General features: G+C 38.8%; 2 protein-coding genes and 2 long non-coding RNA genes across 4 annotated transcripts; 2 read left to right on the top strand and 2 right to left on the bottom strand.

Annotated features, from left to right (window-relative positions):
• Positions 1 to 188: 188 nt before the first annotated feature.
• c12h14orf119 (chromosome 12 C14orf119 homolog) lies at positions 189 to 1,273 on the top strand. Its single transcript, XM_032530852.1, has 2 exons — positions 189 to 948; positions 1,043 to 1,273. Exons 1-2 carry the CDS (start codon positions 508 to 510, stop codon positions 1,214 to 1,216), a joined length of 615 nt encoding a protein of 204 aa, XP_032386743.1. The 5' UTR covers positions 189 to 507; the 3' UTR covers positions 1,217 to 1,273.
• Positions 1,274 to 1,474: 201 nt separating this feature from the next.
• Positions 1,475 to 4,169, bottom strand: LOC116698731 (uncharacterized). Its single transcript, XR_004334291.1, has 5 exons — positions 4,134 to 4,169; positions 3,903 to 4,028; positions 3,737 to 3,778; positions 3,613 to 3,660; positions 1,475 to 2,316 (listed from the first exon to the last, which is right to left on the bottom strand). It is a non-coding gene; the product is annotated as an uncharacterized LOC116698731 (long non-coding RNA).
• An 8-nt stretch (positions 4,170 to 4,177) lies between these two features.
• Positions 4,178 to 7,643, bottom strand: LOC116698732 (uncharacterized). Its single transcript, XR_004334292.1, has 12 exons — positions 7,567 to 7,643; positions 7,420 to 7,488; positions 7,243 to 7,326; positions 7,008 to 7,094; positions 6,158 to 6,241; positions 5,979 to 6,047; positions 5,791 to 5,879; positions 5,455 to 5,544; positions 5,136 to 5,384; positions 4,990 to 5,052; positions 4,840 to 4,902; positions 4,178 to 4,692 (listed from the first exon to the last, which is right to left on the bottom strand). It is a non-coding gene; the product is annotated as an uncharacterized LOC116698732 (long non-coding RNA).
• A 649-nt stretch (positions 7,644 to 8,292) lies between these two features.
• On the top strand, positions 8,293 to 12,830 carry dhrs1 (dehydrogenase/reductase (SDR family) member 1). Its single transcript, XM_032530844.1, has 10 exons — positions 8,293 to 8,545; positions 9,437 to 9,585; positions 9,852 to 9,995; positions 10,159 to 10,238; positions 10,449 to 10,581; positions 10,675 to 10,818; positions 10,900 to 10,969; positions 11,495 to 11,575; positions 11,676 to 11,884; positions 12,286 to 12,830. The coding sequence occupies exons 2-9, from the start codon at positions 9,442 to 9,444 to the stop codon at positions 11,810 to 11,812; spliced, it is 933 nt and encodes a 310-aa protein (XP_032386735.1). The 5' UTR covers positions 8,293 to 8,545; positions 9,437 to 9,441; the 3' UTR covers positions 11,813 to 11,884; positions 12,286 to 12,830.
• Positions 12,831 to 13,051: the final 221 nt, after the last annotated feature.

Consider the following 13,051-nt stretch of genomic DNA (forward strand, 5'->3'; position numbering starts at 1 on the left):
TATATATATATATATATATATATATATATATATATATATATATATATATATATATATATATATATATAATATATATATAGTATACACAAATTACCGTTTTAATCTTTTTATTTCGTCGATGACAAACTTTGCGCATATTTGGCGCAAATTTGATTGCCTACATGACAAAGCTAATTAGCCTGTAACTGTCTATGTGCACACACTCTTCCGGTTTGTCAGAAAGATTAGTAGTATGACTCGTTCGTCAGCGCTGCACTTCAAATATCCCGTCAAAAAGGTGATTAACGTTTAAAAAATGACTACTCGCAACCATTTATGTTTTAGCAGTTAATTAGGACGATAGGTCTAAATTAAGACTCCTACAATAGTGTCGCAAATAGGCTATATAAGCTAAGCTACATGATAACGTTACCCAGACCAGAGCAGTCTCTCTGTGCTGAGCTGATTAACTTACAGCAGAGGAATAGCTGGCTTTCCGCAGGCTGAAACAAACCGGCTTTACCAAATATGTCGTGGTTCAATTATGTCAGTCGAGGCCTAAATCAGCAGCAGCAGCAGCAGCCCGCAGACAGCCACAGACTCACGGCCACTGACATGCTGTCTAGCGCTCACAACTCCAGGCACAGAGGTCCGACAGAGGGATCACCGACCATGGTAACACAACACTGGACCGGCTACTCCACTCCCAGCCCGGGGGACTTTCCATCAGTTTCACATGGTGTAGTCAGCCCTCCCAGCCTTGGGAACCTGTCCTGCGCTTCTCCGAGTGCAGCTAAGATGAGAGAGCTGGAGCCCATATCCTACGTAAGCCTCCAGGAGCAGCGGTGTGTCCTGAGCTGGTTCCAGGGCTGGAACGCCACTCAGAGGGAGTGCTTCTTGCAGGACCTTCTGGGGAAAGCTGTACCCGGAAAAGTGTGCACCCTCCTAGATTCACTCAGTACTCTTCAGGTATTGTCGCACTGTCACCTCTTAACAGATAGTCCAGAGTGATCATGTCCAACCTTTTAACAGCTGCTTTCTTTCTTTTTTGTACACCTACAAGGTTAAAGACAGACTACCAAACATCTTTGAATGCCAGCTGCGCCTGTGGAGCCAGTGGTTTGAGTCTTGGAGAGAAGAGGAGAGGAATCATTTCCTGCACATACTTGAAGAGCAGGACCCAGTTTTCGTCGCTCACTTTTACAGGAGTGTAGCTGGTACAGCAGGAAGAGACTGAGCAATGTTGGCATTGTGATTTAAAAAGCAAGTGATTACAACAAAGTGTTAAAGAGGTGACATGCGGTGGGAAATGTTCATTAGATCTGAGATAGTTCTCTTCAGAGAAAAGTTTGTTACTGTGATGGTATTTAATGTTGAAGGTAAACCATTTCATTGTAAGAACACAAGTGTTCCTTCAATATGAGCTGTTTTTATGTTTCCTACACCGGTTTCTCCAGGGCTATATCCCACATTATACCACTTTTTTTTTTTTTTATTAAAGAAATTTCAGAACTTTTTGTGTAATGCTCTCATCATAGGAGAAGCTCTGCCGTCTAGTGACCCAATGATGTGAACATGAAATAGACAGATTAAATATCTGGCTGTAACAATTAAACTTAGGGTACATTTTTCATAAGTGGGCCTAGTGATCGAAACACCTGGGAAAGAGGACAAATTCTTTTTAAAACCTAAGACAAATAAACAAAATACATCACTGTACATTTGTTGTTTGTCTGAAAAATTTAGCAGCAGTAACAACATAAGTATGTGTGAGAACTACTCTGCAGTTGCAGGGTTGTTTTATTTCCCTACTAAGGTTAACATGAATGAGGGACATGGCTGAGATTTTACTTCGGAGAAAAGATCATTTGCCCTGTTCTCTATTTTATCCAGTCAACTGAACCAGGACACAGTAACACTATTGGCGTCAGACTTTCAACATCCTCAACACAGTAATTGACAAATGGATAGATTTTGACTGTAAACCTTTGACCTACAAATGAGTACATATGAGATCTGGCACCTGCATCGTAATATGAGATCTGTCCCTTTATGTAGTCCAGCAGGATTCCCAGTGTAAGTGGTTGCGTCTGAAATGGAATAATAAAAGGTGACCACTGGCCATTCCAAGGTGGTACCAAGGCTTCCCAGCTACAGACACCTCCCAGTACTGTCTGCCAGTTCAGAAGCCAGTCGTGCCAAGGACAGCGAGAACCACATTAAACCGGCTTGGATGGTCTGGGACGTTTTGTATTTCCTCACTAGTAGAAGTCCTGGTGTCATCTGCAGAAAGAGCTATTCTCGGGTGTGCTGGGTTTGGATCCAGGATCACCTGCCCTGTAAATCAAGAAAATGTGGTCAATCATGTGCATCTTTACATCACATTTTGAAAAGTAATTTACATTAAAGCACCACTTGAGTGATTTAATATGTAACTTCCATAAAGTTTGGGGAGTAACAAGTGGCAGATTAAAACTAATACTTTGATTTTAAGGGACAAAATCAAAGTCCTTCTCGCCCTCTACAATGAGCAGTGGCAGATTGGCAGCTTTTTGCAGAGAAAAAGGATGAAGGACAAGATCAAAGCCTGGAAGTTGTTTTTCATTGAGTCGACGGTCTAAGGATAGCAGAAGTTCTTTTCTGTACAGATTGGTGAAGGCCATCAAGGCAAATGTTTGTTTTGTGATGAAGGGATATATAAATAAAATTGATTTTACTTGACTTTGTCAAGTGCTGTTGTTCTTGTTCTGCTGTATGTCTATTAGTGTGTAAGTGAATTTAAAGAAACAAATAACAGTTACATTTCTTATATAGGTTAACATCCTTGGCCAATAAAGCTGATTATGATATAACACAAAGTTGTAGTCATGACAGTAGAAAAGGCTTCAAATATTGATGTTGTTGCATTGAGGCTAAAAATTCTATAACGTGGATACTTCACACACATCTTCAACCCGGCAGCACATCTAGCACAAGATCTATACAGTCCCCCCAGTTTTAAGGTGGGTAGTGGGCAGTGGGAACCCAAAATTAGTTTTACCAATTCAGTAGCTGACCAAATGTGATAAATGGTCACAATCTTCCCTTCTGTTCCTGAGACATGGCGTTGAATAATGGCCAGAAAAGCATTTTTGCAGAACATTATGATGTCACAGTAATGTTGACCTTTGACCTTTTGGTTTTAACATTCATTCACAAATACATAATGCCTCCAGCCACGGCTGCTGCCAACGAAGGCTGCCTCCAGAACACTGAAACGAATTACAGTTCACCTGATGCCACTAGTTGGCGCCTTTCATTTCCTGTCTGGTAAATGCCCATTTGTTACAATTATTTTCCCAGACTTGACAAAACATCTCCAGGGCCACAGAAGTCATTATACAACTGTTTTCACAGGCTGAGAAGCAGGTACTGTATGATGAGTAAACTGACTTTTATGTAACATTTATAAAGTCTTTAAAGTCATCTACACAGTTAGATTCATATAGTATCAGTGCTGTGTGTGTGTGTGTGTGTGTGTGTGTGTGTGTGTGTGTGTGTGTGTGTGTGTGTGTGTGTGTGTTGTGTGTGTGTGTGTGTGTGGTGTGGTGTGTGTGTGTGTAAAGATAATAAATAAACTGGTGTGCGACTCACTGGCATAGATTGTCTTGTCTTCCACATTACTCAGTCTGTTTTGGAGATCTGAGAAGAAAGGAAGAGGGTTGGGGTAATATCACAGTGAATTCTCTACACTTTGCTGAACAGAACTAATAGTTACCTTGTACATTATCCTCAAGTTTGTTCTTCTCATTTTGCAGGCCTAGTATTGAGACAGAAAAGACATGTATACATTTCATCAAGAATCACTAGAGCATCTATTACTTTTCCTTCCCTATTTTACTGAATGAATCTACTTATTGCCAGAGGGCTGAGCAGAACTAAACTGTTATTCTCCCTGATCTGCTCTTCTGACTGCTGCTGCAGCTGTTTGAGGTTGGCATCCTTCTTGTGCAGCTGCTGCTGCAGGCGATCCGCGTCCTCCTGGCTCTGTTGCAGTTGTCTTTGTAAATCTGTTTGATGAAATATTTAGTTCAAAAACTGCACCAAATGACTCACTCGATCTCAGGATCAACTATTTGTTTAGAGTGATAATGAGGTCACATTGAGCATCTCACCGTCACACTGGGTGTTGACCTCTTCCTTTAGGTCTTAAAAAACACAAATACAGTATGTATCAAACACCAAGTGTCAAGAACAAGTGTCAAAGGAATAGTCCAAAATTTTGGGAAATGCACTTGTTTGCTTTCTTGCCGAGCGATAGAGAATAGATCAAATCCACGCTCATGTCTGTATGGTGAATATGTAGCCACAGCCAGAGGCCTGGTTAGTTTAGCTTAGCATAAAGACTAGAAATGAGGAACCAGCCAGCTGGCAGAGATTTCAGGAAGTGTCTGCTCCCAACCAAGAAATAGTCTGACACATAACCCCACATAAAATCACAACACACATTATTACCTTTGGACAGAGCCAGGCTAGCAGTTTACACGTTTCTAGTCTTTGTGCTAAGCTAACCGCCTTCTGTCTGTAGCATTATTGCATAAAAACATGATCTAAATCTATGACAAAAAGCAAATAAGCGTATTTCCCAAACTGTCAAACAATATACAGTAGGCGACATATCTTTATTTGCGTTTTCAAGTTTTTTGTTCACTTCTTGTTGTGTTTGTTCCAATTCTAAGAGAGAAGACAAAAAATAACCACAAAAGCATGAAAGACCAAACAGATTTGTTGTAACATCATTCCAGACAAAAGCAGAAGGTTGAAGATGAGGACAGATCATTTAATCTTTACATGTTAGTTTTAAGAAAAAGAAAAACTAACTTTCATATCTTTCCTCAAGTCCAGAGCATTCTTCACTCTTTAATTGCAGTGTCCTCAGCAGCTCTGTTGTGTGAAAAGAGGAAACCAGGTCATAAGAGAGTTCTCCTTCAGAGGACTTATGACAATCATATTGAGAAGAAATCAACTCACCTCTCACCTCAGGCTGAGCAAAAGCATGTTCTCTCTCTTCAGCTTGAAGCAGACTGTGAAGGACTGATTGAAAACAATGCCATGTAAAGTCAGTCAATGCTTATCAGCAAAGATCCAAAGTACTCTACCAAGCCTTCACAACTTACCCTTGACCTCAGATTGATCACGTGGATGTTCTGCAATTTTTGCCTTTTGCTGTTCCCTCGGCTCTAGAAAAAGTCAGTTGTGCTTCAGGTCATCAAACCGCAAAGGTTTTATGAAGTGAATTCAGTAATCTGAAGACAATGAGATACTTAGGAACAACTGTAGACGTTGTGTTGTCATTGTTCTTTTCTTTTTCTAGGTTTCTGAGTTGGTTGTGCAGATCAGTGACTGTGAGAACTGAAAAACAAATACTGAAAAGAAGTACATTTCAGAGCATTTCCTCAGCTGTGAATGTGGACACCATGTTCCCTCTTTACTTACTCAAGATGGCAATTGTCGGATTCTTCTCATTCAGCTCGTTGATGTATTTCTGCAGCTTGTCCTTCTTGGTTGTAAGATCATTACTGAGCTCTGAGACACATTTGAAGAAGTTAAACATATTTATTAGTCACATACAAAAGATAAAGATATAATAATACAATTAATTACAGACTAAAGATGTCTGTAATAAATTGTATTATTCTCAAAGCAAGTCATGATTTGTATTGTTTCCTTATGTTTTATTTTAAAGTTCAGAGCAACCAGCTGTGAAGCGTTTGATTCTGAATGTTGCTTATATTGTGAAGTGCAGGGAAGAATTAGAGATTACTTACTTACTTACCTGAGTTATTTTTTTAACATGTGGACATCTAACAACTGTCTCTGCAGCTGCTCCACCTGACTCTGCAGCGTCATGATGTTCAGCACTGGAGCACACCACAACAGAGAGGGCAAACATGTAGTTTAAATTCAAGAGATACTTTTATAAGAATGTACAGATTTCCTCATTGTTATTTCAAACTCACTCAGTTTTGTAATGTCACCGTCTTTGTCGTCTATTTCACTGATAAGGCCATCCAATCTGTTTTGCAACTCTAGAAGAAAGTAAATAGTCTTTAACAACAAATACGTTATGCTATTTTGGACTTGACTGTCACATAATGTCACTCTGAATTGTTAAATTGGCATTTTTAATAAGACTAACCTTCTCCACGGCCACCAGTAGTATTATTGCCAGCCTTTTTCTGAAGGGCCCCTATCTCATCTTGCAGCTCGGTGATTGTTAAAACTGAAACGAACATGGAGTCAGTCTGTGAACAGCAACTACTGACTCTCTCTTTGTTTTTTTCAAACTCGTCATTTGCTCTGCTCATCAAGTCTTGATGAAGGTCCAGTGGGATCGAAACGTTACTTAAAAAAAAAAAAGTAGATTCAAAGTAGATTTTATCGTCCAACGCAGCTGCACAGTAGAATTTGTTTAGATGTGCCAGCTGTTCCTACCAAAACCACTGGCATGACATAAAGGCTAAAACTCATGGAACACGGAAGCATAGAAAACCTAAAATGTATGCAAAAACTGTCAAAAGAGAACAAAAAGGAAGGCCCCACTAACAAAATAATGTAAAGATCCTCTGATTTGATGATGTCTCATTCTGTTAATGTCATCTGGTTTTATTTAGCAATTAGGGATTTATTAACTACATTGGTACCACGTTACATGGCTGGTGCACCAACATACATTACTTAATGCCTAACTAATGCACTGATCATTGTGAAGAACTAAGCCATACACTGACGTTTACCACTTGAGTAATTTATAGGAAGCCCATCTGAATAACATTGTCATATATGAATTGCTATTAATTAAGTCTGTCATCGGGGATTGATTCCCTATCAACATCTAGCATTAATGACTACTGTAAATGAAAGTGTTAATTACCACACTTGGACGAAGCAAACCCACTTCAAAAAATCCAAACTATCCCTTTAACACTGAAATCTTTTGAAAATTATCAGCTGCAGCTGAATGTTTAAAGGCACTTATTTGAGCTCACTTATTTTTGGATTGGCAATCAGTCTCTCTATGTCGGCAGTCTTGGAGTTCAGTTCTTCTTGCTTCTCTTCCAGTTGCCTCTGCAGCTCTGTGAGGAGACAGAGAGTCAGTGAGAAATTAAGTAAGGAAAAAAAGTCTCAATTTGTTACACCCTGTTTCGAGGATCAAGCGAAGAAATACATTCTCAATGCCAGACTATATATTCTTTTAAACCCATGATGTTTACTGTGAATCACCTGAGATCCTGTCTGGATTTTCTGTGGTGGAGATCAGATCCCTCAGAGTTGTCAGATCATCATGCAGGTTTATTACATTCAGAACTGACACAGATCAACGGAGCAAATTTCCTCTGTAACGTGAATAATACACTGCAGCAGAGCGATGAGGCCAATGCTGATTGTAACATTACGCACTGAGTGCTGTTTTGGAGTTTCTGGTTCTGTTGAGTTCTACAATATTCTGTTCAATTTCAGTCCTCCCCTCTGATAGAAAGAGACACATAAACCAAATCACAACATGATTCATCAGAGCCTTTAGCTGAAGTTGTGTTCACAACTTACCCTCATATCTCTCCTCAAGTACAGAGCATTCTTTGCTCTTAATCCCAGTTTCCTCTGCAGCTCTGTTGCGCAGGATATTCAAAAATATTTTATTTGAACATGTTGACTTTATTTAATATTGTGGTGTTTTCTTTTTTGCGGCTTGATTCAAATTATTTAGGACTAGGAAACCTTTTCCAACCAGTGGCCCCGCTATACTGTAAACTATTGATACCAACCAAGACAATAATTTATATACACTAACACACAGTGGGAAAAATAACATGGGAACAATATGTAGGACAGGAACAAACGGTGACATCACAGATCACAGCAGCAAAGAGAGTGCATGTTTATTTATCACATTCATATCAGCTATGATTAGCTGCCCTATTACCGTTTCTACTGTAACCACACATAGGCCCTCATTTATACACACAAGACTGATTCGGGCCTTTTAGGAAGACTCTGTGCCTTGGAGTCTATGGGAGGATTATGGCGCCATCGTGTGTGAAATGTTGTAGCTAAGTTCAACCAGAGGCCACCTCACCTCCGACACTTACCGCCAAGATAGCTCACTGTTTTTTGGCCTATCATGATGAAAACTGTTGTAAACTTCGCCAAAACGGCTTACAGCTCTGTTTTTCAGTCACATTACGAAACAGTTGATGCTCAAAACGTGCTCACGGTACATTTGTAGATTTCAAACGAAGGAGGAAGTTAGCTTAAGTGAATCCTTAAAGCTTACTGGTTACCTCCACTCTCTGCTTATCTTGCGTCTTCTCGCGATACTACGCTACATATTACGCCTTGATAGCCATGATTACGGTCACATTGCTCACACATAGTTGTATCCTGAGATATACTCGGTAGAATAACAGTAGCATCAACAGCAGCGCATACTAGTCGTGACGTCTATAGCGATACGTTTCCTTGTTGGTTTCTGAAGAATTATTGTCGGGACTTGACAAACCAAATCAAACGCTTTCTGTGGAACAAGGTTGGTTATTTATGTTTTTTTATGAAAATGGGTGAACTCTATAGTTAAAAGTTAATTTTAAAATCTACGGTGTTAAATAAGAGTCACGCCACTGATAAGCATTAATTACAATTTAATCAAATCGTCTAACTAAACGAGTCGTCAGTTTCTTCTGTTGTTATCTTTGACTGAATCTGTCACTCAGTAAAAGTTTTTTTTTCTTGTTACTATCTAAACCAGAAGAAGTTTGTCACAACATCAAATTAGTTGTTCCAACCAGAGAAGAAATAACGCAGTGTTAAAAATCAATCGTAATCAAAATGATCGATCATAAGAACGAAAACATGTGAGTAAAGTTTAAAAGGGCTGGAGTAAAAAGAGCTCGTTACATAAAATGTTCTCTCTCTCGTTATGTAAGAATCTTAACAGATGTTTCTGATAGTATCAAATAAATCCAAAACTGAACAGATGTGTCTGATATATCAAATAAATAAAAAACTGAACAGATGTTTTTGATAGTATCAAATAAATCAAAAATACGTCACCGTAGCCAATAATAAACTATGTTATTGTTACATTTTTGCTATGGCATTTTATAGTCTGCATCTACCGTTTACAGTTGATTTGGGCCAAGTTTGAAATTCATAATCAAACTTATCATTGATCATGGTCACTGATATGTTATCAAGTGTCAAACTACTCGTACAAAATGCTGAATCACAGTTACTGGACAAAATGGAGTTGGAAAAACATTGCTCCTCCTAGATTATGAGTAAACTATGTACAGTGGGGTTTTCCCTTTTTGACCTCTGATCACATTTAACTGACAGACCTCCACTAATTTTATGTGCATTTGGTTAACATGGTGTATTTGAGCTTACTACTCCTTTGTGGTGTTGTTTCCTTCCCCAGAGGAAATGTCCCTGTCAGGCTGGGTGTGTGTAGTAACAGGTGCCTCCAGAGGCATTGGCAAGGGAATAGCTCTCCAGCTGTCTGAGGCAGGAGCCACGGTCTACATCACAGGGCGCCAGCAGAGCACTCTGAATCAAACCGCTGCACAGGTGAAATGTTGAGCTTGACTTTCTTGTAAGGGCTATATCCGACAGCTGTCAAGTAGACAGGCAAAGGCAATATATCCATGAACCTATCATGCTCGGCTCACTAAAATCCCCGTTCCTCTGTCCAGTACTTGTCCTGTGGTTGGCCTAGAAAATGTTGCAGCTGAAATGTCGGTGTTTTATGCTCTGCAGTTCTGTCGTAGGCTAGTAGTGTTCCGGTGAGGTTTTCTCTCTATGGTTCACAACTGATATGTTTGTACTTAACACAGGTTAAGGAGAGGGGTGGAAACTGTGTGCCTGTTATCTGTGATTCTACAAAAGACAAAGACATCGAAGACCTGTTTGAACAGATCAAACGTGAACAGAAAGGCAGGCTGGATATCCTGGTTAACAATGCCTATGCTGGAGTGCAGGTAGCTATACCACACTGATATGAAACACTACTTGATGTGTTGCTCACTTTACACTTTACAAATTACAAGTACTTGTGGAACACAACAACATTAAAGAGCACCATCCGTAAACTGCCTGCTGTGTGACCTTTTACCTGAACTCTACACATGATTGTTATTCCAGGCTATCTTCGAGAATATGGGGAACAAGTTCTGGGAAACGGATCCGTCCATTTGGGATTCCATTAATAACACAGGCCTCAGGTATGCTTTTATGCTTAGTCATGTCTGATAAGTCAACTGAGTCATCTACTTGTGTCTAGTGACAGTTTCGTGGACATCAGCTGTTACTCAATTCGTTTTTGTCTTTTTATTTTAGAGTTCAGCATGATTTTTTTGTCATTAGTAGCTCTTTCAAAAATACATAATAGTGTGGTTGAAATTTAAAAAAAAGCATTTTTATCTTTGTGGCAGGGGCCACTATTTCTTCTCAGTTCATGCGTCCCGGATGATGGTGGCTCAAGGACGGGGTTTGATAGTCACCATTTCATCTATGGGTGGGCTGCGGTATCTTTTCAATGTACCATATGGTGTTGGTAAAGCCGCAGTAAGTTCTCTTCTTATTAAGTCTTTGATTTATGTACATGTGCAGTGTAATTAGGTCAGTGTAATAAAAACCTGTTTTGTGGATTGTTTCCAGTGTGACAGGCTGGCAGCAGACATGGCCGTTGAGCTGAAAAGTAGAGGAGTGGCTTCTGTCAGTCTGTGGCCAGGAGCGGTACAAACAGAGTTGGTGTCTCAGTTAATATTGGAGAAAGAAACCCCACAGGGTGTAGATTCCAAGGTAGAATCTTCTTCTAACAACAAATCCTTATCCTGGTAGTTACTTCAATTTTGCTAAATGTCTGGATTTTCTTTTGCTCAGTTTAAAGATGTGTTTGCCAATGGAGAAACTCCAGAAGTGAGCGGGATGTGCATTGTCAATCTGGCAAAAGGTAAGATTATACTGAGAAAATGAGATGGTAATGAAGGCGGTTTAGCCATGTTTGCATTCATGTATGTTTATGCGCATTATGAAATTTCACATTATAAAAGCTTAATGAAAATGTCCAAATTTCATTAAAACTTTTATCAATTTTGAGGTGTTCTTTGCCTTTGTAGAAAAAAAAGTAGATGTGCTAAATGGGATATATAGAAACTCCTTTGCCGAATAAGTTCTGACGTAGTGAACGTTAAACTCACAGGACTGGTCAGTTGTTTCCAGTGTTCCATGACGTCCTCCATGATATTCCCATTATGCGTCTTCATCTCGGAACAGCATGAAACATGGCTAATACTCATGGCTGATATGAAAGAAACCAATCACAGCTTGCCAAATTGAACTAAATGATGCACTTTCTTGTCAGCTTGCATTAGGTCGTCTTGTGACTTTTTGGCTTTATTTAATTGCTGAAATAACTTACTGTTTTAACCTTCTTTGAGAGTCTTTATTTGCGGAACTAAACCTAATTTTTTTAAAGATACAAATCTGATGTCTCTGACTGGGAAAGTACTCATGACTTGTGACCTGGCAAGGCGCTATGGGATACAAGATGTTGATGGTAAGTTTGTATAAGCAAGTTGTTTTTTTTTGTTTTTTTTATAGATTTGAAATTTCTTTAGCCACATAATTCTAATATTTTGTTCATGTGTTTATTCCAGGACGGAGTGTAACTGATTACACGTCCCTAAAATTCCTCCTGACGCAGGTCCCATATCTCTCCTGGCTGTCAGCTGTTGTCCCTTCATTCGTACGCCTGCCACGCTTTGTGCTCAGCCTGGCTAATAGCCACTTCTAAACATTCACTACGTCCGTACCGAAGTGGCAGTATCCTACTGTGTTTTCAACTATATATGGTCAAAATTGAAGCTAAACCTATAGGGGTGGGAATCACCAGACGCCTCCCGATACGATATCATCACGATACTTATCCCACATTGCGATATTATTGCGATTTTAAACATAACGCGATATTCTGCAATATATTGCAATTTTTAACATTTTTTTTTCCAACTACTAATGTTTCCCAATTTCAAATGATGTCCCCAAAAGGAAAGCTTGTCAACATCTGTTTCATCTAAAAAGATACATTTCTCTGTTCGTTCACATCAGTTCAATTTTTTTTGCTGCAAAAAGGGATCGCCAATCAGACAAACTGTCCAACACATATATAATAAAATATTGATAATTGGCGCCTGTGTATCGATACAAATATATCGATATAAAAATATTGGGATACTATGCTGTATCGATTTTATTTCCCCACCCCTATAAACCTATAGTTACCACGTCAGTGATCATATCCATTGCTAATGGCTAACGGCTGACAAGAAGCCAAACAATTTAGACTGACAACAATATATTTTTGAAGGATTGAAGTATTATTGAAAATACATATGCTATAAATACATTTATATTATAAATACATCCATTCCTACTTGAGTGCTCAATTAAAGCAGTTATATGAAGTTTGAGGTAAACAAAGTAAACATGAAGGATGCTTAAGCCTATTTTACGAATTTAACACTAATGTCAGCTGTGGGGGAAGCCACAACGTTTGATATGGGATTTTGTTATTATTTGCTACATCTTATGTTTTTTTCTTAAGCAGTATACCAAAGTATAACTATCCAAACATGACACATTTAGAAACATAGAAATGCTTTTGTATGTTTTCACTTATTTCAGGATTAATTGTTATATTCCTTAAAAGTGTATACATATCAATACTATACACTACTAATACTAATTACTAATACTACTAATACTACTACTATTGCAGTACCAACTGGTTCAATAAAGAAATGTCAACTCCCTGCTGTTTTCTCTTCATTCCTTTTAGCATGATAACAAAGTGATAGCATCTTCAAACTAATCAAAAAGATTTCTTAAATAAAATTCTGCGTAGAAAGATTTGATACCTACACCTCGTCTATATGGTTCTATTATTTAGCATTAACTATGAATTATAAATGCTCCCTCTGACTCATTGTATCACTAAAATCCAGCTGCCCTGCTTTCAGTGACATGCCATCAT

This window comes from Etheostoma spectabile, chromosome 12 (genome assembly GCF_008692095.1).
Source record: "Etheostoma spectabile isolate EspeVRDwgs_2016 chromosome 12, UIUC_Espe_1.0, whole genome shotgun sequence".
NCBI lineage: Eukaryota > Metazoa > Chordata > Actinopteri > Perciformes > Percidae > Etheostoma > Etheostoma spectabile.